Source organism: Zalophus californianus, chromosome 10 (assembly GCF_009762305.2).
Source record: "Zalophus californianus isolate mZalCal1 chromosome 10, mZalCal1.pri.v2, whole genome shotgun sequence".
Lineage (NCBI taxonomy): Eukaryota > Metazoa > Chordata > Mammalia > Carnivora > Otariidae > Zalophus > Zalophus californianus.
In genome coordinates, this window is record NC_045604.1 from 72,168,814 (window position 1) to 72,196,776 (window position 27,963).

The window sequence follows — 27,963 nt, forward strand, 5'->3', positions numbered from 1 at the left end:
ACTTGCTGTATATAAATCAAGATTCCATCAGCCTCTACACATCATACTATGTAGACAACAATAGATTATTCCTTATTTTATATTGCCTTGTTACCTCTATTTTTTTTTTAAGATTTTATTTGAGAGAGCACACAACGGGGGGGGGGGTGGGGGTGGAAGAGGGGGCAGAGGGGGAGGGAGAAGAAGGCTCCTGGCTGAGCAGGGCGAGGGAAGTGGGAAGTGGGGCTGGATGTCAGGATCCTGGGATCATGAAGGCAGACACTTAACAGACTGAGACACCCAGGCGCCCCATATTACTCTTGATCTATTTATACCAGTTACTTTTAAAACTTCTCACCTCTTTAGTTTTTCCTTTTCAAAATGTTAAAAAGAATATGCTTTTAACTTTTCTAAGATAGTGTTATTTTATTTAGACTTTTGACCTGTGATAACGTTTATTCTCTTGGATACAAATGAAATCCTTTTAGGGTGGATCATTCTAGCCTTTGGCTGTAAGCAGGTCCTTCTTAGTCCATCCTTTGGCTATGTGGACCACTTTTATTTGAAGGCAAAGAATAAATTCCTGCTTTAAAGTTACTATCAGATGTTGCTCAACTCGGGTTCCCTACTAAGAGAACTTGAGTTCGATCTTGTGATACAGACCCTCCTGCACCTTGAGTGCGACCGACCCCTACGCTTTGGCACGGCGACAGCCCTCCACAGCCTTTGTGCGGAGACGGAATGGCTTTCGGCCGCGTCCACACCACCACGCTTTCCCGGCTCGATGCGCCGCGGGGCGCCAGGGATGGAAAAGGCCGAGCCCCAAGCCCAAGCGAGGGGAGCGTCAGCCCAGGCAAGACTGGAGGACGAGGAGCAATCCCTGTCTCGGGAGCACCCACGCTCTGCGTATGGGGCACTCAGCCAGGCCCAGAAGGCACCAACCGGCCGGCTTCCACCGGGGGAGGGGAGGGAGCGCCGCGAGCGTCTACGTCCGCCAGCGCCCACGTCCGCCAGCGCAGGAGTGCTTGGCCTGCGGCCCGCCTCGTCCGCGCCGCCGCCCGCCGCCCGCCGCCCGCCGCCCGCCGCCCGCCGCCCGCCGCCCGCCGCCCGCCGCCGGGCCTCACCGGAGACCTGCCCGCTCGTAAAATGGCGGCTGCGGCGTCGGGCAGCGGCGGCGGCGTCGTCTCACGTGGGGACCGGTGGCCAATGGGCTTCCGGCCTGCGCCGCCGGCCCGGCGCGGGAGGCGGAAGTGCCGCGGGCCGCCGCCTCCGTCCCGGCTGCGGCCCCTGTCGGTTACATAACTCGTTTCGGGCTCCGCGCGGCCGCAGTTCTTGGCTGCCTGCGACCCCAGGATGCTGTGAGCCCCACGACGGCGTCCGCTGCCGCCGGCTCCCGTCCGAGGTGAGGCTCCGCCGGCTCCGGCCTGCGGTGGGGCAGGGGTCTTGAGGGAGGAGGGAGCCGCCCGGACCCGGGCCGGAAGGGAGAGGCAGGGCCCGAGTCGACCGCGGCCGGGGCGCGACCCACGCCTCTAGGTGCCCAGACGTGTCCGCGGGGTGACGAGAGGGCCGCGGAGCTCGCGCTGGCCGAGGCTGAAGAGGGCCCGCGGGGCGTTCGCGGGGCGAGGACCGGCGCGCTTCCCAGCGCCGCACCCCCCGTTCCGCGCCCCCTTTGCCTGGGTGCCTCCCGGCCAGGCCCCGACACGAGTTGGTGGGGGGAAATTTGGGACCAGAGGTCAGACTGCCCCTCGTTTCTCTCCGGGTCTCCTTCCTGCTGAAGGGCCTGGTCTTTTCACAGGTCAGCGGTTCGCCAGGCCTTGCCTTTGCTTTGGTACTTGTTGCGCGGATTGTAGTTATTTGCCGACTTCTTTGCCCTCCTGTGAACTCTGAAAGCCTGGGGCTCTGTCTTCGTTGTCTCCGACTCTTTCGTCCTCGCTGTACCTTTCGGTTTTAAGACGCGTCAGTTCCTTACGTTTTTGGTAGTTTACAGATTGGCCATGCAGACCCTATGACAGCTCTGACCTCCTCCATCAGATCGGGCACTTCTCAAGGAAGACTGGGAGCCTCTAGCTCCTGTGGTGTGTCCCCGTGGGAAAATTGTGAGGGAGACTGTGGGCCTTCTCTGGATCACTGACAACACATATCTGTGTGCCCGGCGGGTGTCGGAGCCCAGGACCAGGAGTTATTCTGCAGTAAACGTGGGCATTGGTAGCTTCATTGATCTGTTTTACTCTGCCAAGTCCTGAGCCATGAGATTTTGTTACTCAGTTGTCCTGATGGTAAAGGATAGCAGCCCCACACAGTAGCTCCCTGTGGCGCCCAGGTGGTTGGTAATTGGAGTGTCAGAACTGGAGAGAACATTGCTGGTTGCAGAAGTGTCACCAGAGGACTGAAGGCAGAAAGCCTCTAGTTAGTGATTAACTGAGTGATCCAGGAAAAATAGGTGACTCCAGGTCATCTAAAAAAATACCACAATTCCTATGACATCTTGTGATGTAGAGATAAGTGTGAAAAGTTACTTGTTTGGCCTGCGAGGCAGGAAGGAGGGGAGTCTTGAGCATCACTGAATTAAAAGGGGCTGGAGCAAAAACAAATTCTCTGTCTCTCACGAAAATCTCTGAATTGCCTTAAGTTTGGAGAAGAAGGGAATAAACACTAGAAGAAACTCAGGGGTGGCTGAAATATAAGTCCCGGTCATCTTTTCAAATGGACAGATAAGTCATGGCAGTGCACATAGGTCTTCACTTAACCCCATTTAGGATTTGTACCCATCAGAATCAGTGTGCACATTGGCCCTGGAGAATGCAGTGTGCCTGAGCTCCTTCTCCGTTGGGCCACAGTTGGCTGCAATTCCCTCTCACTGAGCTTGCAGAAATGCTGGGATTCTATGAAGACAGTTAAAACCTGTACAAAACAAAGTCAAGGCATGGTGTGGCATTGACAGGCCAGAATAAAAAGTACAGGCATGTTTTTAAAAGGTCTTTGTGTAGCTTTTGCCTCTCTGTAACTTGCAGTGACTTTGTCATCTGTTTATTTTAACCACACCCACTCACAGACTTCAGATATGACTTGAAGTTGCTTAGTAACAGCATGCCTCAGTCTGGGATGGAAGAAAATTCCTGAATGGTAGGAGATTTGAGAGATAAAAGATACTTACACCCGAACCGGGGTGATGCTGTCATTGCTAACTGGGTACTTGGCTCCAAGACTGAGCGTCAGTAGACTATTAGCAGCATTTTGGTTTCTAGCAATCTGAGTTGTGTTTAGACCAGATGGACACAGCGTCTTTACACCCAGCTGCCCCAGGTAACACAGTGTAGAGAAGAATCCTCAGAGCTCTGAATTTAGTCTGGCACATGTCTTTGCACTGCTGAAATAGCCTAGAGGTCTCAGCTGTTGGTGACAGCTCTCCTACCTGAATAGAGAGCTGGCTGCCTATCAGGCATTGTCTTCTCTTAAATGGTTGCTCCTCCGTGTCTAAGTTTTATCTCCATTATCTTCCCTCGACATCTCTTTCTGGAAGGAATCCACAAAGCCCTCATGGTTTTTCCATTTCTGTTCCTTGTTTGCAGAAAGCAAGCTTGGGGTATAGACCGGGTGTCAAAGCTGGTCTTGCTAATGTCCCTGTGCGTTGCTTTCAAGTAAATGCTGATCTGCAAAATAATGCTGGACATCGTGGGTCTCTTTCTGGCTAAGTTCATATGCTGATTTTTTTTTCCCCACGGGAAGTATTTGTGTCTTTGATAACATCAAGATCAAGCCTCCTTCCCTAAATATCATACTTTTTTAGCATGACCTCTGATAGGAGCTAGCTGGCAGGCCAGTTCTGAGTTAGCTGATTAAAGAGAGACCCATGCATCAGAAAAGCCAGGGAGCAAATGGTAGATTAGTGTTCTGCTGTGAACCTTAAGGCATTTGCTCAGTGCTCATGGAATGATAGGAAGGACGTCTGGACGGGGAGCCAGGGCTTTCTGCGGGATGTGGTTTGGGGTCCAGGTCAACAGTTGAACCAGTGTTCCCTGGAGCCTGAGTGCCCCACTGCGGAGGCCAGCATGCATGCGACAGTCAGCCAAGGTGGCCACAGCACTGAGCTGAACTAGATGGTCAGGTAGAGGAGTAACAGCAAATGAGGGCTGGTCCTTTGTTTGTCCTGTCTACATCTCAGACTCCCCGTCTCTTCACCTGAGATCAACTTCCTGCTCAGGTAAGGCCTGTGTGGCAGGAAGGGGGCGAAAGTACCTATGAATGTGACAGTGTAGAGATTTTTAAACGTCCCTTCAAATTGTAAGAATGATTACCCATTTTGCCCCCAAATGGACTCTTAGTGCCAACTTTTACCCCATGGCCTTGGAATAGCATGGCATTTTGTGTACTGATGCAAGAAATAAACCTTCTAAAGACAGCTTGACAGTCGTAAAGAAGCAAAGAGGAGGTGCTTGTGGAAGGGGACACAGAACAGCTGTCTGAGAAAGTCTGTTCCCTTTGCTTCCACAGGAACACCAGAGAAATGTATTTTGTCATCTTTAATAAACCCCATTGAAAAAAATTCTTCCAGTTCTATTTCTTGTTGAATACTGTTAAAAATCAAATCACGTTCTCTTTTTTTATTTCCTGAATTCCTGAAATATGATCAATTTGGGCAGCAAAGTATTGAAATTTGAGCCCATGCTGAAAATGACTGAGAAGAAAGCAGTTTCGTTGTATAAAACAGCCTGTGGGTAATTGTCCCTTAGGTACTAAAAAGAATTCTTATCTGGAAAATGTTGATAACAATATTTACACCTTTTCTGTAGTGTTCATGGGAGTGCTGCTGGGTACTTGCTTCAATTTTGTTTCTTTTTCAAACCACTCCTTCTCTTTAAACTCTGCAGAAGGACTTGCTGGTTCAGAGAGTTGCTACTCTTTCTAGTCTTAGTTTCAGATTACTTTGTTTCTCCTCTGGCCCTCCATTTTTAACAACTTCATTGAAGTGTGCCAACAGAAAAAAGTACACTGCTTGACAAATGGTCATGGGATGGGAGTATCTGTATACCCACCACCCCAAAGACCCTTTGGCCCCTTACCAACCAAGCCCTCTCTCTCCTATTTACAAACAACAACAACAACAAATCATTAAGATGTTATTTATTTGAGAGAGAGAGAGAGAGCTGAGAGAGAGCTGAGCGAGAGAGAGCATAAGCAGGGATGGAGGGGCAGAGGGAGAAGGAGAAGCAGGCTCCCCGCTGGGCAAGGAGCCCGACGCTGTCTGGATCCCAGGACCCTGGGATCATGACCTGAGCCGAGGGCAGACGCTTAACCGACTGAGCCACCCAGGTGCCCCCCAAAAATCATTTTCTCGTAGGAAACACCAGAAACATTAACAGTCATTTTACTGGGGATGGGGTGAATAGGGGAATCTTAGTTTTGCGTTATATTGCATGTGATTTATTTTACTGTGAACGTGTGTTCATAGTAAAAAAAAGTTTGCAAGAGCATTTCCCTCCTTCAAGAAGAGGGAAATGTTTTTTATCTTAATTTTATTTTATTTTAAGTAATCTCTACACCCCACATGGGGCTCAGACTGACGACCCAGAGATTAAGAATCGCATGGACTGAGCCAGCCAGGTGCCCTGGGAATGTTTTTTTTTTAAACCTTTTTAAAAATGGTCATCTAAAACTTGTAAATATTTTAAATTGGCTTTTATAAAGCTACTTAAGTTGTTGTTTAATAATTACACGGGAACCCTTTACAGTATGTTTACAAGTCTGTTTATCGTCCTTTTCCACAACTGCGTCCTTTTTGCTTCATTACAACTTTGAATCTGTTTAGAACATTTATTTCTGGTATCCGTGCACAAAATGGCATGCTATTCCAGGGCTCTGGGATTTAAAAGCACTATGAGAGACTGTTTTGGGGCAAAATGGGTAATCATTCTACTTACAATTTGAAGAGACACTGTAAAACTTCCAAGTTGTTGCTAATTAAAAACAGCCTGTGAGATAATTTTCATAAAAATGTATTCATAATTTTCTCATACCACCTGAAAGTCTTTTTTTTTTTTCTGAAAACAAGAACAACTCAAGCCCATTTAAAAAAAATAAGTAATACAGAAAGGAGTGATGAACACAGACATCTGTGTAATTCCAGAGGCAAATGCTGACTGGAGGTTGAATTACTTTTTAAAAATAATAAGTTAACCTCATGATCAAGTGTTAATTTATACCAAATTTGACCCACTTTCATAATTAACATCTCTTTGATTCTGAAGGATCTTAAACGCAAAGCCAGAGAAACAGAGTTTAAAAACCTGTCAAACAACAAAAGCTAGCTGAGATGGAAACCTAGAAGAAAGGCAGGGAGGCCTGGCCTGCTGAGGGCAGCAGGGGGGGCGGGGGGGGGCAGAGTCTCTGAAACCCAACTCCCCTATTGCTGTACTTTTTCCTTTCAAAGTGAGTAGCTGCCTGGTCCCTGTCACCTACTGCCCCCAGCAGTGCTGAGGGCTGGTCGCAGCCGCCAGAGTTCTCTGTGGGAGAACACACACTCCTGGCTGAGTTTGAGCCCTAGACAGGGTCCAGTCTCGGCTGGTAGTCGGGACTGCAGATTATTACATACGTTTTTATTCCCACCCCCTAAAAATTTGGCTGTTTACAGGTAGTTTTGTTGTTAAACCAAACTAGTTGACCACTCAGTGGATCTGAACTGGGAGCTCTATTCTGGGTGTACCTTGTCAGGTGGCCTCCTACCAAGATCCCAGCTTAAAAAGCCGAGGGGCAAACACGCTTCTTCTCCAAGCCATCCTCAGGCCCATCCAGCCCACGCCCCTGTGGCCTCGACACCCTTGCGCTTTGTGTCTTTCAGCGCCAGCATGTGAGCTGGCAGTGGAGGCTTATCTGCACCCTCGTGTTCTATTCTGGGAAGATGAGACACATCTGGAACTTTCCGGCAAGGGGACCATGGTGTCTGCTTGCAGCTCCACATCGCTGGCCCCTGGTTCCCATGTCCCCTTTTTCTACTAGCTCATATTGTCCAATCTTCCTCTTTGTCCTTGTCTCACCCCAGACCTGGGCTTTCCTTCTCCAGTTCTGACACTGGCCAGCTAAGGCCACAAAAGGCAGAGAGCCCTTCGGCTGCCTGCCCACAGTCCAGTCCCCTGTCTGTGTGGAAATTCGCTGGCCCCAGCGCTGTGATGAAGGTCCTGAGAACAACCAGAGGATTCTCTCCGACTTTGTTGACCAGCGTTAGTGCAGATGCCTTCCCAAGGAGGATCAGAGGTTTGCAGGTGGCACATGTGCACAGTGGCCTCAATATGCCCTCCACATCTGGTCATTTTACCTTGGATGTGCAGTAAAACAAAATAGAGAAATAAATTTAAAACAAAATAAGATCTATGTCATCTTGTACAGTGTAAAGCTTAAGAGCAGAGCTCCAAAATGCAAGATGTCCTCCTTGTACTGCACGGAGGTCTTTGTCTTTGCCTTCTCACCCTTGAGAATCTGAAGGAGGGCCCACTGTCAAGTTCAGGTACCCCAAGTTCGCCGGCCCCTGGCAGAGAACTTGGCACCTGACTAGTGTTTACTATGCAGCCAACTGCTCAGAGCTGAAGCAGAGCCATATGTTTGAAGGAGACACAGCATATCACCATCGCCCCAGCAGGTCGCCTTCTGCCTCTTCTCAGTGTCCCCCACCGCATCTACTTTCTGATTTCTGTCACTTTTGATTCTTTTAGCCAGTTTTAGAATGTCCTACAAATGCAATCCTCCAATATCATCAGTCCATGTTTGAAGAGAATTGTATGTAAGAATTACAGGCTCCCCTCAGAGCATGATGAGGTGGGTTTTAAGAGGAAGGCTGTTTGGAGCCAGAGTGCCGGGTGTTTGTTTCTTGTCATCTTGTACATTATTCATGTTGCTTGCACACTGAGGTTTTAGAAGAAGCCCCGGCTGCTGTGGAGACGCTCGCTCCCCCCACCCGAGCAGCTGCCCGTGTGAACAGCTCAGCTGTGAAGAGGGCTTGCTGTGTCCCTCCGTCTCCTTGGAGCGCTGTAGCCCATCTTACTGCTGTGCAGGGCAGGCTCCTGTATCCATTCCTAGCTTAGTTTTCCTTTTGTCCCCCATCCATCCTAAAGGCAAGAGCTTAGAGCTCATTACTGTTCGATTTTTCGAGCCGATCAACCTGGTGTCTGCAGAATTGCACGTTCCGGAGAGCCCTATGTCTAGTTCTTGGGCCGAGGGCGAGTGTGTGCTAATCTTCCCTTGAGCCTCACCTGAGAAGAAGCCTGGAGTTTGGGGAAAGACTTCATCATGGGTCAAGGGAGCTGAGGTTTTGAGAAAGGGATGGACTCAGTTGTGAGCTTGAGAGGGTTTGGGGAGGAGAGTCCTGAGGGAGGCTGCTGGCTTCCAGGGAGGGGAAGCTGTTGGTGCCTTGTCATGGGTGTACTGGAGCAGAAGCTGGGCTGACGATAGGCACAGGGGATAAAGCAGGAAGGTGGCGGCATGTGGGGCAGTGCAGGTAGTTGTGTGGAAGGGAAGCAGGTGGTGGGAAGGCCTGTCCAAGAGGGGGGTACACTGTACTCAGAGGAGCGGCTGTGTGCGCAGGAGGAGACGTGGAGCTGGGCCAGCAATTGGGGTGGCCCTTTGGAAAAGGCCATCTCCTTTTATCTTCTCAGCAACAGAGAAGAAAACAGAAGCGCCTATAGGACAGATGTCTCAGTGGTCACAGTGACCCCAGCATCCTTGCAGGGTCTGAGACCACATGGAGGACATAGCACCCAGAGCCTAAGTGGAGGGTGGCTAACCTTGGCAAGGAGAAAGGACCCTTTGAACCAGTGGGAATGAAAGAAGAAAAGGAAGGGAAGGTTCTATTAGTGATAGAGGGTGCAGTGTGGCCATGGCTAGCCTGAATACCGGATGTCTGATGAGGGCGAAGGGAGAGGCCAGAGCACCTCCTAAGACATTAAGAGGATGGGGTGGTTTTTAAAAGTTGAACGTGGCTTGTGTGAGACCAAGAAGCAGTGCCTTTGAAGGAGGACTGTGGGATCTGGGGTGTCAGGACACAGGGGAGGGGTGGCCAAGAATAGGGTTGTTCCAGCCTCCTTACTTGGGGTGGGAGTGGAGTGCCCTGTGGGCCTCATGACAGTGCTGGGAGACCCCTCCAGGAAGTGGAATGATTCCATTCTCAGCCCCCAGATTCTGAATCCCCAGCACTTGCCAGTGGAAGGGAGACGAAAGGTGTTCCTGTGGATGTTGGGGACATCTTGGTTTGCTTTTCTGCCATTTCCCTCTGTCCCTCTGGGTGAGCATGTGGAGGCAGTGCCCAGGGGTCCAGACATCACCCCTTCCTGCCACCTGGGAGTCCTCAGGGAAAAGTGGCCTTCGTACAGGGACCATGGGGTCCTTTCAGCACAGAAAGAAGACAAGGTTTGCAGACAGCCTCCTGAGGATGAGGTCGGGGAAGGAGAAAGGGTAGAGCAGGTGAGCAGGCAGGCCCTTCATTTGGATCTTGGAGAATCTGGTTTCTGTCCCCTTGAATTGCTTCACTCAACCACCCCGACCCTTCCCCCCCCCCCCCCCCCCCCCGCCCCACGAGGCCAAGGGCAGGATGCAGACCCAGGAAACCCTGGCGAGAAGTCTCATAGAAGCCTGAACCTTTGCAGCTTCATGTTTTAACTTCAAAGTCTAAACAAAGTTTGGGTTCCCTGTACAACGTGCCCCTACTGTTGTAGCGTAGATGTGTCTGTGTCTTTGTAGGGAGATGTCCTGAAAGGTGGCCTGCGTGTTGAGGCTTCAGTGCCACCACCTGAGGGCTCAGAAAGGAGGCCGGAGGGGGGTGAGTGGGGCGGCTGTGCTCTGGCTTCACCCTCTGGCCCCTGTTCTCAGTGAATCATCAGGATCCTTGTCCCTTAAGCCCTAAGAGTAGCCCATAGTGATAGGAGACTGGCACATGGTGGAAGGTTCTAGATGGGTAAATGGGGATTCCTACAGGTGCCAGAGGTGGGTCCCCTGGCCTGCTCCCTGTCTGTGAACTGGCCACTTGCCACGCCAGCATCTCATTTGCCCTGCCGCCCTCTCTGTAAACTTGGCCTCCAACGCCGGAGTTTCCTGCGGGACCCACACACCAGGCTCTCCCTTTCCCGGCCTTCCTGTCCTTTCTCCGCCCGCTGTCAGCTGGGCTGGAACAGACTCAGCACTATAAATGTTGCATTTTTCCCTTAGTTAAAAGTGACTTGTTTCTATTTTTAAATCAGGGATTTTGAAAACATGGAAGTACTTTCAATAGGGATGTGAGAATCCACAAATAGCTGTGCATCTTGGAGCCCAGTGTTTTTCTTGAAAGTCAAACAGGGAACAAATCCTGTCCCTTTGGTCAAGAGCCTTGTCCCGGGGATACTAGGGAAGAATTTGTAAATCCCTGGACATGCGATGCTCATTTATTATAGATCTCTCCCTTTGCTATCAGGCTCAACGTAGAGGGTTTTTAAAAAATCTTTTAAAAGCAACTTTATTGAAGTTTAGTATACGTACGACAAACGCATCCAGTGAGTTTTAATCTGTGTGTATATGTGTGTGTCTGTGTGTGTAACCAGCACCACCATCTACAGAGAGAACATTCCGTCCCCTCAGGAAGTGCCCCACCCCCAGCCCTTGCTCCCGGGCTCCTCAGATGCCCCAGGTCGGAGACTGTCCAGATCCTGACTGCTGGCTGATGTTGCCGGGTGCTTGTACTCCTTCTGCCCCCTGTGCTGGAGGGTCTGCTGAGAGCACGCTGTTGGTGTCCTCTCCTGCACCTCTTTTCTGCGGGAGCTCAGAGCACATTTGCTGTTGATCGGGAGCACCGTGGGGCACAGGCAGTGAAACACCTGGAGCTCTGGGGAGAGCAGCGAGGGCAGGCAGTCGTGGCACCCCATTTCTCGGGCTGGCTCAAGCCCGTCTCGCAGCAGATGAACAGTCTAGAGAGCAATTCCTGGAAAGAGGAGGACATGCAGTTTCCTGGCACCGGTCAGACATTGGAGCTGAAAGTTGATTTCAGATTCATCTGGTGATTATGGTTCGCATTGATTTCTCGGCTGGGGCTGGGCGGAGTCTGAGTGTGATCTTTCCTTTCTCAAAGGCATTTTAAGTTGCCTAACCTGTGAAAACTCATAGACCGCACAGACATTCTTGGCTAAGACTCGATAATTTCCTCTGATCACTTCTTACACCGCGATGGATTTTTTCCCTTGAGTATGAAATAATTAAAATTGGCCCAAATCTGGAGTAAGCTACCAGGTGGACCTTGGTGGGCTGTTGGTTCTTCCTCTTCTCTGAGTCTGTGTCTTTTGCCAAGCTCCCTGATCTTCAGCCCTGTCTTCCCAGGGTCCCACACCCCACCCCGGCCCTTTTGGGGGTGGCACAGATGCACATGCGCACACGCACACCCCACACACCCCAGGTGGCAGGGTCCAGGCCAGCCCCCCATGGGTACCAGCCTAGGTCCCTGCAGTTAATTTGCAGGCTACAAAGCTTCTGATTCTTTCTGGAATCTACTGTGACTGTCTTCAGAAATAATTTTTTTCATCCATTTGTTCACAAAAGAAACATTCACTCAGGATTTGTTTTGTTTTGTTTTTAACAGCTTTATTGAGATATAATCCACATGCTATACAAATCACCCGTACAGAGTGTACCATTCAGCATTTTTAGTGTATTTACAGAGCTGTGTGTCCATCACCACGTTGAGTTTCAGGACATTTTTACTGCTCCCAAAAGAAACCTCACACGCATAGCCACCCCGCCCCCCCCCCCCCAATCCAGCCAGCCTCCAGCAACCGCTTGCTTACTGTCTCTCTGGATTTGCCTGTTCTAGACATTTCATATAACTGGAATCATAAGACATGTGGCCTTTTGTGTCTGGCTTCTTTCACTCAACATCACGTTTTCAGCATTCATCCGCGTTGTAGCAGGTGTAGGTTTAAATGTCCCCTGCAGTTTATTGATTTGTTCATCCATTGACAGTCAATCGTGGACTCCCACTCCCTCCCCTGCTCAATTCAGAAGCAGGATTGTGTCCTTGCTGGGGTGCTGAGGAGGATTTTCATAGATCATCCTGTTTGGCCACCTGGATTGGGAGGTGGTGATGTGTTTGGGCTTGTCCACTAGGATTTTCCCTGAAGATTGTTGCAACAGGGAGGAGAGGCCCCCCCTTGTCCCCAGAGCCTTTTCTGGAAAGACTGCACTGAGGGACAGGGCTTGGCCTTGGATGATGTGGGGTTGTTGACTTTGACCCAGAGGCTCCAGGTATTGGCAGAGACTTCATGCACGTCCCAGTTTTCTTGGCCCTGAAGTGGGGAGGCGTTGCCCTAAGCTGGCCCTGTGGTTGATATTTAGCATCTTGGGCAGCTTCAGGCCAGCTCCTGAAACAGTGCCCTGTGTCCTGTCGCTCCTTAAAACATCAGTGGAGTTTGAGATTTGGTTAGCTTGGGTCCTGAGCAGTATTCCCTGAACCCATAACCCTCTGAACCAGGCGCCTAACCCACCTGGGATCCAGAGTGCACATCAGCAAACCAGCCATGGTTTGCCGAGAACTTACTCTTCCAGTGAGGAGGTGTGCGGAGACTGCGGGGGCTGCTGCGGCATGTGGCGCTGCTTTCCGGGGCTCGGGCTGCAGGACGCCAGAGACACTGAAGTCAGCCACCTGGCCAAAGCTGCCACCTGTACCCGAAACTCAGCCTCCGTGGAAAAGTTCAGTTGGGGGTTGGTTGGTTGGTTTTTAATCGGGAACTTTTTCTTTTCTTTTTTTGAGAAATGCACTCTATTTTTTTTAAGGTTTTATTAGAGAGAGAGAGAGAGAGAGAGGGCACAAGAGGGGGGAGGGGCAGAGGGAGAAGCAGACTCCCTGCTGAGCAGGGAGCCCGATGGGGAGCTCCATCCCAGGACTGTGGGATCATGACCTGAGCCGAAGGCAGACGCTTAGCCGAATGAGCCACCCTGGTGCCCCGGGAACATTTTTAAACACCCATTTGGCATACCTATCATCCAATTCAACAATTATTAACATTTAGGCACTTTTGCTCCAGCTAAATTAAGTTACAGGATATGATGTCATTTTGCTTCTACATATCCAGTGTACATGTCTAAAGAGCATGGGCATTTTCTGCACAACCACAATGCTGTTCTCATATCTTACAAGATTAACGAAACCTTTGGTTGTAGCTTTTGTGCATGTGTTGTGCCAGAGAACTGTTTTTTAAAGTATCAGAGGTATCTTTCTCTCAAATAAATAAATAAAATCTTTTTTAAAAAGGGTGGTGGGGGGGCACCTGAGTAGCTTGGTCAGTTAAGCATCTTCCTTTGACTCAGGTCATGATCTCAGGGTCCTGGGATCAAGTCCTGTATAGGGCTCCCTGCTCAACAGGGAGTCTCCTTCTCCCTCTCCCTCTTCCCCTCCCCCTGCTTGTGCACTCCCTCTCTCTCAAATAAATAAAATCTTTAAAAAAATAAAATAAAAAAATAAAGTGTCAGAGGTAAACTGGATTCAGAACCCAGCTAAGGGGATTGTGGGGCAGGGCCTCCTTCCAGTTTAGGTGAGCCTGAACTGGTTTGGTGCCTCTAACATTGAACCAGCAGCTGAGAACCACCTAAGTTAGGAATCGGAGCAAAACTACTTAGGACATCACTGTTTTTTTTTTTTTTTTAGATTTTATTTATTTATTTGCCAGAGACACAGCGAGAGAGGGAACACAAGCAGGGGGAGTGGAAGAGGGAGAAGCAGGCTTCCCGCCAAATAGAGAGCCTGATGCATGGCTCGATCCCAGGACCCTGGGACCATGACCTGAGCCGAAGGCAGATGCTTAACGACTGAGCCATGCAGGCGACCCAGGACATCACTGTTAAAGGCTAAGGGAATGTCCCTGGACTAGCCAGACCATGCTGGTCACCAGTTGGTGGGCACCAACGGCCCACATTGATGGGCAGTTCTTCTTCAGTTCCTAGCCCTTTGCCATCAGCAGCTCATTGCAGCCTCAGCACTGTCCTGTTGGGCCTGACCCTCTCTATTTTAGAGGGGACTCAGAGCCTGGCTAGCAAAGGGTGAGCCAGAGACAAGACCAGGCTCAGTGTCTGAATCTATCCCTTTTGTGGAAGAAGGCAGGGTTACCCTTACTTTGGGTGTTGCGCAGAAACCTCCAGGGGAGCAGCACTTCATACCTGAATGTGAAGTGCCGGGTCCATCCTGCTCTTGGTGGGCAAACTCCTCTAACCCGTACACTCATGTTCTGTGGGACAGAACAGCCCTTGGCTCAGGCTAACTGGGGAACCACATCCTATCCAGTGACTGCTAGGCTCTTATTTTGGACAGAGATGACTCATAAAACTCAGGACTTGCCATTTTTGGTTGATCAGTTCCATTTCCCAAGAGGTGGCTGGCCACTTGAGAGGCATGAGGTCCCTAAGGTCACACCAGCACGTTCTGGACCACAGGCCGCATCCTGGATACCAACAGGGGCGTGGGCTTGAGTGGGCGGCCACAGATGGGGGTGCTGAGCCCTGGAATGGCCCCACTGTTCAGGAACCAAATAGTGGAGCTGTTGTTGACCCAGAGATCAGGCTGGACGGGGTCTTCTTTTTGAAGTTGCATCTCAAGAAAGAAGAAACACCAAGCACATGGGAAGATCAGATTTGCCTAGATTGAGGATAGTTTCTGTTGTTTTGTGGGTGTTTCAGTTTTGTTTTGTGTTTGGAACGAAGAACTTAAACAAATACAGCCCAGCAGCTGGGGCCTACCCTATCTCAGCAGGCCTCTCACTTTAACTTTTGTGATGGCTGTGTCCCTTGTTTTGTTAGCACAGCTGGCTGTCTCTGCCCTGCCCAGAAAGGGGCTTTTGTCTAGGTCAGCTTAGCTTTCAGGGGTTCCATCAAGATCTTGTATCCAGAGACCAGCTCTGTCCCCTTCTAAGTGATAGGTCTCTAGCAGGGCTCCTTCGTAAGGTAGAGGTGGTACCTCAGCTGCTGCCTGATCCTGGACCTATGGGGGCCCACCAGGCCTCAAGCAGGAACAAACCCTTGTCATGATGAGCATCCCATTCTGTCCTCCTCAGAGCCCCGGGGGAGGGCACCTTGCACTGTGGGGAGGGCCACGGGAGAGGTACCCACCTTGCAGACCCCACATAGGCAGTGCACACGCACTTGGCTGAAAACATGGTTGGAGGAGGAGAAAGCAGGTCCCTGCTCATTTCAGCTATTGAGCCAGTGCTGTGCAGGGGGACGTGTCAAGGTGGCATGGTCCCCACCCCCTGGGAGTTTGGCGTGTGCCAGAAAGAGAGAACCCAATGTGGCCACAGAGCCACAGAGCTCCTGCAGTACGTCCACCTCCTCCTGCCCACTTCCTGACTGCTCAGCCCACGTGGTCCTAGGGGGCTGCCAGCCCATGAGCGGCCCTCACAGGAATGCTTCTTGCTTAGTAGAGCCTGCTGGGGTTGCGTCCAGGGATTAGAGACTGAGCATCTGCCCCACTGTCCCAGTGGTCAAGCCTCGGGGTGGATTTCAGCCCCTGGCAGCTGGCACATTAGGACATGACCTTCCTGGGGACCCTCCCGGAAACACCTGAAGTCTCATGGGAACCAGGCACTAACGATGCCAGGGCAGTCCGAGCAGGTGACCTTGAAGGATTGTCATAGGCACTTACTTGGGCTGGCTGAGTGGTCAGGGCTGAACATCTGGGTCCCCAAGACCTTTGGGTGTTGCCAAGATGATCTTGGTGCACATTCACAGAACCGGTTTCTAGAGTAAGCTCAGGTCAGTAGGTGATGACCAGCCTCTCTGGGGTCCCGCCACCCCCAACATTTGTTATGAAAAAATTCGAACATACAGAGAAGTTGAATGTGTGGGCAGTAAGTTCCTGTATTGTGTCTTATCTGCCACCTGGATGGAGTGGTGAATAGCATTGTATCATGTTTGCTTCCTAAGTAGTTGCATTCTCTTGAAACATTTAGTTTCAGACCTCAATGCCTCACTCCCAAGACTTCCTACGTAATTACACACTTCCTTGTCCAGTACCAGTAACAGCTTCATAACATCATCTGCTGTCTAGCCCGTGTTTACATTTCCCCAGAAGGTTATTTTGACTTGTTCTTTTTCCCATTGGGGGTTTACACATCACAATCAGTGCTAGATCTTCTCACCTCTTTTAGTTTACTTTTTTTCTTTTTTTTTTTTAATGACCTTGATCTTTTGAAGAGACCAGGCCAGTTGCCTTGTAGAATGCCCCTCATTCCGTGTTTGTTGGGCGTCCTGGTGCCCTTGAACTGAAGCCTGTGTGCAGTTAGGCCTGGAGGCTCGATTGGGTCTGCGCCCAGCATTTTAGGTGGAACCCTGCGTGATTAGTGTATTTCACATCTCGGTTAGAGGCTGGGCTTGAGGGGCTGCTGGACCTGGGTTGGCAGGTTCCGCTTTCTCGTAGTCAGTAAATCCTGGGAGTGCAGGTGCTCTGTGGGAGCCCAGCCTTTCCACCTGCCTTCCTTCAACTAAAACAAAGAGGCTGCTCCAGCAGCCTGGACTGAACATACTCTCCTGATTTAGAAGAGTTGTTAGCAGGGCGCTCGCCCCGCTCTCAATCTCAGGGTCATGAGTTCAAGCCGCACGTTGGGCATGGAGATTGCTGAAAGAAAAATAAGAATGCAGGATCCTTTATAAAATAAATAAATAAATAATATATTTTTAAATATAAAAGAGTTATCAGCAACTCATGACCCTTGATTTGAACTTTGGTGTGTCTCATAGTCTCTCTTCCTGCCCATGAGTCTTTGTCCGCTGGCTGGGGGAGGAGAAGCAGCCCAGCCAGCTAGCGCCACTTCTGCTGAAATCCAGCCCAACCATGGCCCCCCACCAGGCTGCCCCAGGGGGGACCCAGGTCGGGAGACATTGGGATGTGGGGCAGAGTGGGGGGCGGTGCTCTCTGCAGCGGCAGAGAAACAGCTTCGGGAGGGAGATGTGAGACCAGTGGGGGAGGAGCCGGGCTGGGGTGGGGCACCCCGCTTCCTCGTCTGTGGTGTGGGGAGTGACTGCCACCTGTGCCTTGGGGCTGTTGTGAGAGACAGACACACTCGGTGTGGGTACTGAGGAGACGTCCGTCCATGGGCGACCATACTAGCTTCCCTGTCTTGCCTGCCTCACAGGTTAGCATGAGGTGGAGGAGGAGGTAGTGTGTGGTGACTGCCCGGTGGGCTGGTGAGGGGGCGCGGCCACCCTCCTGACGCCGCCTCCCTCCCTGCAGGTGTGAATGACAGAGGTGGTGCCGTCCAGCGCCCTCAGCGAGGTCAGCCTACGCCTCCTCTGCCATGATGACATAGACACCGTGAAGCATCTGTGTGGTGACTGGTTCCCCATTGAGTAAGTTGAGCAGTACCCACTGTCCCAGCTGCAGCTCGGTAGGGCGGGGGGTGAGGCTGGGGGGGAAGGGACACACGTAAGCGCCGGTGCTGGAGCCAGAAGACTTGCTATGACAGCCAATGTGGCCTGGAGGTTCCGTGGTGGCCCAGTGTCACCTTCCCTATTGTTGGACCCCAGGCCTCGGGCCCTGGCTACCATCAGCCTCTTTCCACCTCACCGCATCCCTCGTGCAGAGAGTTCCCCAGAAGGCCTTTTCTGAGAGGCTTTAGTTGAAAAGATTTTCAGTGCAGTGCTATTGGTAATTCAGAAAATTGAGAAGCAACTTAAGTATCCTAACAGTGAGGACTTGGTTCCATACGTTGGGGTATGTGCCTGCAAGGGCTTGTTATTCAGCCAGGGGGGTAAAAATCTGTTGAAGAGGTGTATTTGTTGATAAGGATTTTTTTTTAAGATTTTATTCATTTATTTGAGAGAGAGAATGGGAGATAGAGAGCATGAGAGGGAAGAGGGTCAGAGGGAGAAGCAGACTCCCTGCTGAGCAGGGAGCCGGATGTGGAACTCGATCCGGTGACTCCAGGATCATGACCTGAGCCGAAGGCAGTCACTTAACCAACTGAGCCACCCAGGCGCCCAGGATTTTTTTTTTTAAAGATTTTTTTATTTATTGAGAGAAAGAATGAGAGAAAGAGAGCACATGAGAGGGGGGAGGGTCAGAGGGAGAAGCAGACTCCCCGCCGAGCAGGGAGCCCAATGCGGGACTCAATCCCGGGACTCCAGGATCATGACCTGAGCCAAAGGCAGTCGCTTAACCAACTGAGACACCCAGGCGCCCGATAAGGATTTTTTTTTAATGAGATAATAAATGGGAAAAGTAGACTAGAAAACAGTGTGTATCCCAGGCCTGCTTTTATTTATTTATTTATTTATTTTTAAGATTTTATTTGTTTACTTGACAGCAGGAGAGCACAAGCAGAGGGAGAGGGAGAAGCAGGCTCCCTACTGAGCAGGGAGCCCGATGCGGGGCCTGATCCCAGGACCCTTGGAACAAGACCCAAGCCAAAGGCAATCGCCTAATCGACTGAGCCACCCAGGCACCCCTCAATCCTGCTTTTTTTTTTTTTTTAAAGATTTTATTTATTTATTTGACAGAGAGAGACACAGTGAGAGAGGGAACACAAGCAGGGGGAGTGGGAGAGGGAGAAGCAGTCTTCCCGCCGAGCAGGGAGCTTGATGCGGGGCTCGATCCCAAGACCGGGATCATGACCTGAGCCAAAGGCAGACGCTCAACCAGCTGAGCCACCCAGGTACCCCTCAATCCTGCTTTTATTTAAAAACATGTACAAGAGGGGCGCCTGGGTGGCTCAGTCAATTAGGCGATTGCCTTTTAAGCGTCTGCCTTCAGCTCAGTTCATGATCCCAGGGTCCTGGGATCGAGCACTGCATCAAGCTTCTTGCTCTGCGGGAAGCCTGCTTCTCCCTCTTCCACTCCCCCTGCTTGTGTTCCCTCTCTCGCTGTCTCTCTCTCTGTCAAAAAATAAATAAAATCTTTAAAATAAATAAATAAAAACATGTACAAGATAAAAGCTTATGAGGTTATATTCCGTGTAGCAGGGTGTTTTTAGTAGTTTGAGGTGGGCAGATTATTAGCAGCTACAGTTTTGTCTGTTTTGCTTCTGTAATAGGCACATACAGTTTTTGTAGTGGGAAAAATAGTTGCAGGCTTTTTTTTTTTTTAAGATTTTATTTATTTATTTGACAGAGAGACACAGCAAGAGAGGGAACACAAGCAGGGGGAGTGGGAGAGGGAGAAGCAGGCTTCCCGCCAAGCGGGGAGCCCGATGCTGGGCTTGATCCCAGGACCCCGGGATCATGACCTGAGCCGAAGGCAGACGCCTAACGACTGAGCCACCCAGGCGCCCCAGACGCAGGCTTTTTGTTTTACAAACTGGCAGTTACAAGATAAAGAAGTACTGGGGTGTAATGAACCACATGCCAACTAGAGTGAACACTGTTGGATATGTTATATGTAGGAAGCTGTTCATACAGTAAATCCTGAGTTCTCATCACAAGAATTTATTATTAAAAAAAAAAATTTGCAAAAATGAACTAGATCCTGCCAAGCCTCGTATTTCCATGAGTCTTGACCTCAGACTAGTGGTTTAATCTGTTGCAGGCTGGGAGGGAGGAGACGGGCCAGCCTCACGGCTCTGGTGGGATGTGCCTCAGCCTCCTGGGGATGTGGGCTAGTGGCGGCTTTACGGGCCATAGAAGGGCCCTGCTTCCGCCAGCAGTCCCGCTGCCACCGCAAAGTAGCCCAGTATGTGCTCGGATAAGACCCAGCTGAGGGCGCCTGCGCCCAGTAGAGCCCCGTGAGGCCGTAGCTTCTGCCTCCTGAGGCGCCCAGCCTTCCTGCCTCTCGTCACAGCTTCCTGCGCCCGAGGCCTCAGGTTCCGAAGACGGTGGAGTGAACTGCAGTCCCATTGGCTGTGTGGTGGCAGCTCCATGTCCTGGTTGCCATGCCAGCCGATCCCTCTGGGGTAGTGTGACGAGGACCAGGGAGGAGTGCAGGTGATGTTCAGGCCCTGTAGAACCTTCTGGTGAATGGTCAGTGGCCGCTGTAGAGTAGAGCCGAGTAGAGGACCTGTCTGCTATGTCACCGAGAGGGTGTGGTCCCCTCCCCCAGCTCTTGGTCTCAACAAAGGCATCTCAGGCTAACCTGTTATGTCTACCCCAAGCTAAAAAACAAGCCCACACGCCCCTAGGCCCCTGCCCTCCTGACCATGTCTCCTGGCCGTGGTGAGTCTGCCTTTCGTTACTGTCCAGGGGCTTTGCACTAAATGTTCTCTTCCTGCTCCCCTGAGTGAGGGGTCTTGGTAAATAGCCCCTAGCAACCCTAGCCACACCCTGCCCTCGAAACCTTGTCCCCATCCCTGCCCAGGGAGGTGCAGTGAACTCAAATGCCACTCAGCTGTGAACTTGGCTCTCCCCACACCCCCAGTCTTCAGAAGGACTCACAGAATTCTCGGAAATCACCCAGGTCTATGGGCTATCAAGGACCATCAGTCTTAACTCATCCAGCTATCCAGCTGTCCCTCCACATCCTGCTCTTGTCGAGAGAATGTTGTCAGAGGTTTTTTTTTTTTCTCTCATCTCTCAAAAAATGATAGTAAAATTATTTTTCCCATTAGAAATTCCCAGTCCCGGGGCGCCTGGGTGGCTCAGTCGTTAGGCATCTGCCTTCGGCTCAGGTCATGATCCCAGGGTCCTGGGGATTGAGCCCTGCGTCAGGCTCCCTGCTCTGCAGGAAGCCTGCTTTTCCCTCTCCCACTCCCCCTGCTTGTTTTCCCTCTCTGGCTGTCTCTCTCTCTGTAAATAAATAAAATCTTTAAAAAAAAGTTTTGTATAAAAAAAAAAAGAAATTCCCAGTCCCGTCTAGGGGTTCCTAAGTGGCTCAGTAAGTAAAGTGTCCAACTCTTTTTTTTTTTAAGATTTTATTTTATTTATTTATTTATTTATTTATTTATTTATTTATTTATTTGAGAGAGAGAGAGAGAGAAACAGCATGAGAGGGGAAAGGGTCAGAGGGAGAAGCAGGCTCAATGTGGGACTCGATCCCAGGACTCCAGGATCATGACCTGAGCCGAAGGCAGTCGCTTAACCAGCTGAGCCACCCAGGCGCCCGAAGTGTCCAACTCTTGGTTTCAGCTCAGGTCATGATCTCAGGGTCATGAGATCAAGCCCTGCGTTGGGCTTCGCACTAGGAGTCTGCTTGAGTTTCTCCCTCTCCCTCTGCCCCTTCCCCCCCAAAATAAATATAAACCTTAAAAAGCCACACATTTTTAAGAAATTCCCAGTCCCATCTAGACAGATTACTGCTTTAAGAAGACCCTTTGGTGTAGGCTGAGTGGTGGACAGACTCCTTATCAGCCGTGGAACAGTGGGCAGAGTGTGTTTCCACTATGAAGCCCCACATTAGTTGAGCTTGACCTTTGGGGGTTCACCTCAGTTTGTTCTCCTCAGGTACCCAGACTCATGGTATCGTGATATTACCTCCAACAAGAAGTTCTTTTCCCTCGCCGCGACCTACAGGGGTGCCATCGTGGGAATGATAGTAGCTGAAATAAAAAGTAGGACCAAGATACACAAGGAAGTAAGTACGTGTGGCAAGGAGTTGGTGGTCCCTGTCGCTGCACGGGCCTGCAAGGGCTTGCAGCCAAATCACACTGCCTTCTCTGTGGCCCTTTCTTCTCGCAGCCCAGACCAATTATGAGACTCATACCTAGTTGGTTTCCTTCTGGGTGTAGGTGATACAGTTAGACACGAATTGAATAAGAGTCCTAGCTGCAGGCTTCATAACGGCTGTCATTTTAAAGTAGGGAGGAGTTAAAAAAAACCCAAAACACAAAGTAGGGGGGAATGTAAATGGTACACTGAAAACCCCCAAAGTTGTCAAGGGCTCTGGGAAGATCAGTGATTTGTAGAAACTACTAATGGTGCTGTAGTTGGTTGAAGGACATGCCATGTTCCAGTTAGGGGTTAGTGAAGATAGAGATATAATTTCTTTTCATCCAGCTTCACAGACCTCTCCGAGATCTATGTTGGAACTCCTAAGAGTCTGTGGCCCCACATCAGCAAGCTCTGCTCTGAGTATAAAATAAAATGCGAGGTCACGGCCACAGACACATTGTTCTGTGTGGTTGTCTTGGGTCAAGATTCTGCCCAATAATTTTGGTCATCTTTGCAACTGAGTAGTGTTTATCATGTGGGTGTTTACTCCAAGGACAGGAAAAAACCCACTGACAACTGGCAGCAGGTTCTATCTGTTCAGCTTCAGCTTATTTCTTTAAAAGTACAAGAAGGACATCGCCCTTTGAAAGACCCGACCCGCTCAAGTGTTGTACCCATTTTGCTTGTAATTAGATTCTGGCAAAGGTAGTTTCTTTTAAGAGTGACTTTCTGTCCCAGCTCCCTCCTGAGGTTTTTTCTTCCACTTTGTGTTGCATAGTGGTCAGATTCAGGAGCCCCGCAGGCTGGAACGCCCATCTCCAGAACCACAAGGCAGGCACAGGGCGGCATGGGGCAGAGCTCTGCCTGGCGTGGGCAGCACAGGGCTGTGAGGCCGCTCAGACCCCCACTCCCTTTGCTCAGAGACCACCTGGGGGCAGCGTAGGATCCTTGAGGCAAACCTTTTCAAACTTTGTCTCGTCCTGGGTGTCCAGTACGTGTCCACGTGGCACAGTCACTTCCCCGTTACTGCTCTGCCTTCGACCCTTGTCAGGTCCACCACAGCTCCCCAAGAGGAGCGACATTCTGTGTGTGTCCTTAGTTTAGCCATTCGTGCCGCCAGGACCTGCACCCTGTCATTTCCGTGTGGGTGTCTGTGGGACTGACTCTCCATTATCCTTTGCTCTGTTCCCTCCCACCCCAGCCCCACCCCATGTGTCGTGGTCAGGGAGTCGGTAGGTGGGATGTGCCCTGCAGTGGTACCAGGTGCCTCAACCGTTAACTTGCCTTTATGTCTGACTTTTCCTTCAGGACGGAGATATTCTAGCTTCCAACTTCTCTGTTGACACGCAGGTTGCGTACATTTTAAGTCTGGGAGTAGTGAAGGAGTTCAGGAAGCACGGCATCGGTAAGGGGAGCTGAGCTTGTGGGGTTTGGCACATGTGCTCCAGCCACCATGTGCAGTCATTTCCCACGTGCTGATGAGCAGCCCATAAATGTCCCTCGTCCCCCTGGCCTGCAGGGACGTTCAGCCTCCTGCCCCTCCCAGCAGCTCTCCCTGCCCCACCTCCAGTCTGTTGGCCTTCAGCCTGTGCTCTTTGCACCCATCATCAGGTCTCTAGGCAATGGCCTCATTCCCAAGTCTGACTGGATCAGATTCATAACGCTCCCAGATGTCCTGCTCAGGGAATGGGCACCTCTCACCACACCTGCCACCACACATGGCTTATGTTTGGTCACAAGGTGTTCTTGATTAAGAATAGAAAACATAATTGAAAAACAGTCCCAGGGACGCCTGGGTGGCTCAGTCGGTTAAGTGTCTGCCTTCAGCTCAGGTCATGATCCCAAGGTCCTGGGATTGAGTGCCACATCAGGCCCCTTGCTCAGCGGGGAGCCTGCTTCTCCCTCTGCCTGCCGTTCCCCCTGCTTGTGCTCTCTCCCTCTCTCTTTTTCTCTGACAAATAAATAAATAGATTTTTTTTTAAGATTTTATTTGTTTATTTGACAGAGACAGACACAGCGAGAGCAGGAACACAAGCAGGGGGAGTGGGAGAGGGAGAAGCAGGCTTCCCGCGGAGCAGGGAGCCTGATGCGGGGCTCAATCCCAGGACCCTGGGATCATGACCTGAGCTGAAGGCAGACACTTAACGACTGAGCCACCCAGGCGCCCAAATGAATAAAATTTAAAAGAAAAAGAAAAACAGTCCCAGCTGCCATTTATCAGATGCCCGTTGCATGCAGGGAGCTGTGCCCCAGGCCTATCTCCAAAATCCCCCCACTCTGCCACACAGCCAGCAGGCAGCAGTCTTCCTGCGTGACCCAGGCCTGTCTGTTCTACCTTTTCCTGAGCTACATTTGCTCTTTCTGTTGTGGGAAAGGTTAGTGAGTCTCCACCCCTGGCCCAGCCCCTGCCAGGGAAGTACCTGGCCCCTGTCTGTGGTTCCAGATGCCCGATGGTGTGCAGCAGATGAGCCCCGTCTGGCCATGGGATTTTAGGGGCTCTGACAGGGTGGTTATGGGAGTTCATCTTTGATACAATGGCAGGGAGATCTGTAGAGATGTCTGGCAAGGTCACTTCCTTGTCTGCTTCATGCTCCCTGCCTGCCTGTCCTGCTGTGTGTGACTGTCGCCCTTTCTCCTGCAGGTTCCCTTTTACTTGAGAGTTTAAAGGATCACATATCAACCACTGCCCAGGACCACTGCAAAGCCATCTACCTGCACGTCCTCACCACCAACAACACAGCAATAAACTTCTACGAAAACAGAGACTTTAAGCAACATCACTATCTCCCCTATTACTACTCCATCCGAGGGGTCCTCAAAGATGGCTTCACCTATGTCCTCTACATCAACGGCGGCCACCCTCCCTGGACAATCCTATATCCTTTACTTCTCAGGGGTGAGGGATGTGGCTTCCTAGCCACAAGGGTCACTCGCAGGGTCAGGGCCCATGCACCAGATGGAGCCGCGTTGCCTTCACATGATTCATGAGGCCAAGCTCACGGGACATGTTTTTCCTGACCAGATGGTGTTGTGGGTAGATCTGATTGTACTCAGTGTTCCTCAGACTTCAGCTGGCATGAGGTGTGGGTTTTAACCCTCTTGGCCAATGATCCACCCGTCCAACAAATACTGATTGAGAGCCTCCTGTTCCAGGTGCACAGGAGAGACAGCTGTGAACCCAACAGATGGGTCCCCTGCCCTCAGAGGGCCTTATGCCACCTGGGGAGAAGATACACCAGCAGGATGAAAAGAATTGCTCGCCTTTGGGAGTGCTTGGGTTCAGACCTGCCTTTCCTGAGGCCTCAGAGCTGTGTCCCTCCCCTACTCCCTCCTCTTTAACTCTCTCTGGGCTGGAACAGGAAGAAGGGAGGCCAGAAGACCTCCTGATAGACGGTGTGGCACCAGACACTGAGAGTGAGCGAGCTAGGAGTGAACTGAGTGAGGCTAGGATTTAGCCATGTCACGGGAGTAAACAGGAGGCAGAAGCCTGGCCCAAAACCCTGCAGGCCTCCCTGTGAAGATGGGACCCCCCCTCCTTGTCCCAGGGACGGGGCCCTGCCGTTCTAATGACCGAGTATGGGAGTGAACTGGGAACGCTTGCTCTTCCAGCAGACTGGTCACCCTGGTCCCCAGTCCCTGTCCATCAGCTTTGGTCCAGGTGTCCTTGTGCCTGAGGCCTGGCCCAGAAGGTCCTCTTGTACCGCCTGCCACCCTTGATTATTTTGCACAGCGGAGGCCCCTCCCTCTAACAAGGCTTTCCAGCGCTCCACGGAGGCTTGGCAGGCTTTGGGGATCCTTCAGAAATGGTGTGGCATCTGCACGCAGCCCAGCAGATGACGATGTGGGCCCCTGCTGACGGTGCCATCCAGGGGTGTGTGGGCAGGCGAGGCGAGTCAGAGTCTTCCTTAACGGAGCCGCACGGACTACATTCAGCACCTGGGCTCCGCGCTAGCAAACCTGAGCCCCTGCTCCATCCCGCACAGGATCTACCGCCAGGCCCACAGCCTGCTCTGCAGCTTCCTGCCATGGTCCGGCATCTCCACCAAGGGTGGCATTGAGTATAGCCGGACCATGTGACACCAGCCGGGCAGCTGACATCAGGCCCCACCCTTCGGCACCCTGTAGAACCCGCCTTCCTGGCCATCTGACTTCTGTTGTCTGCATAGTTGCTGGTGGCCCCTTGCCTGGCCTGTCGGCCTGCCCCAGCTGCAGGCCCGGTGCTACGTGGGCTCGGAACAGAGCGTCGCAGGGCACACCTGGTCTGACAGGTACGCTGGAGCAGGTTGTTTAGGGAAGAGGGGTGCAGAGCCTGGCGGGATGATGGTACCAGGAAATGAAGCCCAGGCACACTCAGCCATAAAAAGAGAAGGGCCTGAATGGGTACTTGCTGCACTGGGGTGTTGGGAAATAGTAGCAAGAGCTGAGGTAGCCTGACTCACTTTCAGAAACTTCAGGAAGGAAAACAGAGTCCTTGAGCCCTTGGCCAGACTTCTGTCTCTTCACTTCCTGAACTGCATGTTAAAAAAGGATGCATTCACATGGTTCAGAAATGGAGAAGATACCAAAAGATCAAGCCCCGGCCCCAGCCACTCAGCTGCCTTCCTGAGGGACTTCTGATGCTGCTGCGTCGTGGCCGAGCTTCCAGGTCCACTATAACACCAGCAGCTTGGGGCAAGTGCCTGGTAGACCAGAGCTCTGCTCAGATGCGGCCAACTTGTGAGTGCCGTGAGTGCCGCAGGGAGCTGATCTCAGACCTCTGAGCCACGAGGGGTCATGGGGACCGCAAGGCCCACCCCCTGGTGCACGGACATAGCCCAAAGCAGTTTCGTGTTGGGGGTAACTCACACAGCAGCACTTCATGACCACCTGTGCCTTGATTTGTTCAGGGACTGGGAGGGACTCTGGGCCTAGAGGGCTTGTGCTCCAGGCTAGGTTGTGCAGGCTAGCACAGGACATCTCCCGGGAACCTTCACCCCCGCTCCCCTCTTCTTTCCCGCAGGCTCTTCCAGCCCTCCTTCCTTTTCTGGTAACCTCCGGAAACCGCTGCCTCTGCCTGCGCCCTGGTCCTGCCTCTGGGAGTATGCACCAGCCCCACTGGCCGGCTGGGGTGTGGCGGCATTCACTGTGGTCTGTTTCTTCCTCTGCCCCCTTCCCCTCCACTGCCCGTTCCTTCTAGCTCCTTCCTCCAAAGCCGGAATGAACTTTTGCTGGAGGGGAGGAACCCAAGTGTTATGGACAGACCTCACCCTAAAGGCAGAGGAGCCTCAGAACAATGAGGGGGTGAAATAAAGGGAATGCCAGATCCTTATCCAAAACCAGCCACAGAATCCTGGGGTGTGAGGAGAAGCCCCTGCCTCTCCGTGAGGGGCTGTCGCATGGCGGGCAGAGCCCGGAGGCTTTTCACCCCAGCACAGAGCTCTGGGGCTTGGACCCTGACATGGGAGGTCCAGTCCTCCAGTGGCCTCCTGCTGAGGGCTTCCTGCTGTCCTGGGGAGAATGGAACTGCCCATCAGATGGCAGAGGTTGGCTCAGCTGAGCTGCCCCCGGGAGCTGGGCTGAGGACAGGTGCCAGTGAAGTGTCCGGGGGTTCCCTCCCCACCTCCCCAAGTCCATGAGCTGCAACTCGAAGATGCAGATAGGAGGAAGCTGAGAGTGCTCTTGATGGAGTGGGGCCCTGCCTTTGGGGTGGGGGGCTGTCACGTGCCATGTGGCCCCTCAGTCCCCAGGGGCAGAGACAGGAGAGGCCGTCAGTGCCAGGAAGTGTGCGTGCGAACATCACTTGCTTCTGGCGTCACCCTCACCCCCGTTCCCCAAAGCTGCTTGCTGTCTGCCCTGCCCTCCGGAGTAGAGGGCCGGGCGGCAGAGTCATGCCCGGTGTTGCTGCGGTGTCTTGGAGCCATGGCCACGGCGCGCCAGCCTGAGGGCAGGAGGAGAAGGGGGAGCAACCGAGCCGGGGGCCGGAGTGACTGCCATGCTTCCCTCCCTCAGAATTGCCCAGCCTGGGGTCACCTCCACCCTCAGGGTGGGAGAAAGGTGTTCTCAAGAGGAGGATGAGCCCTGGGCTGGAGGAACACTTTTCCTCCTTCGACTGCCTCCTGACTGGTGGTGCCTCTCGGGGAGAGGTCCGGGTCTCGCTGACCTGTCCCCACCTCTGCACTGACCTTGGCGTCATATTGAGGCCCAGCCTGATGTTCTCTCTCATCTGAATCATCGGTGATTGTGTGATTTTTATTTCTGCCCCGAGGGGTAAGGAAGAGTCTTCTGTAAGGTTTTGCCTTGGACATTCATAATTGAGCTCAGAGGCCTCGCCCTGCCTCTCCCTCCCTGCCCTCAATCACTGCAGTGTCCAGCCTAGTGTTGAACAGATTGTAGTGTTTGTCTCATTACAAATAAACAGACTTTAATTGGTCACATCGTGTC

General features: G+C 51.8%; 1 protein-coding gene across 2 annotated transcripts; it reads left to right on the plus strand.

Annotated features, from left to right (window-relative positions):
• The first annotated feature begins 1,196 nt into the window (after nucleotides 1-1,196).
• On the plus strand, nucleotides 1,197-27,954 carry NAA60 (N-alpha-acetyltransferase 60, NatF catalytic subunit). 2 transcript variants are annotated; one of them, XM_027613163.1, is made up of 7 exons: nucleotides 1,246-1,381; nucleotides 17,201-17,316; nucleotides 21,337-21,466; nucleotides 22,852-22,948; nucleotides 24,185-24,419; nucleotides 25,464-25,811; nucleotides 26,543-27,954. In XM_027613163.1, exons 2-6 carry the CDS (start codon nucleotides 17,207-17,209, stop codon nucleotides 25,618-25,620), a joined length of 729 nt encoding a protein of 242 aa, XP_027468964.1. In that variant the 5' UTR covers nucleotides 1,246-1,381; nucleotides 17,201-17,206; the 3' UTR covers nucleotides 25,621-25,811; nucleotides 26,543-27,954. The 2 variants fall into 2 exon arrangements, with proteins under 2 accessions (XP_027468965.1, XP_027468964.1); XM_027613164.2 differs by lacking the exon at nucleotides 17,201-17,316 and having other exon boundaries at nucleotides 1,197-1,381.
• The last annotated feature ends 9 nt before the right edge of the window (nucleotides 27,955-27,963 follow it).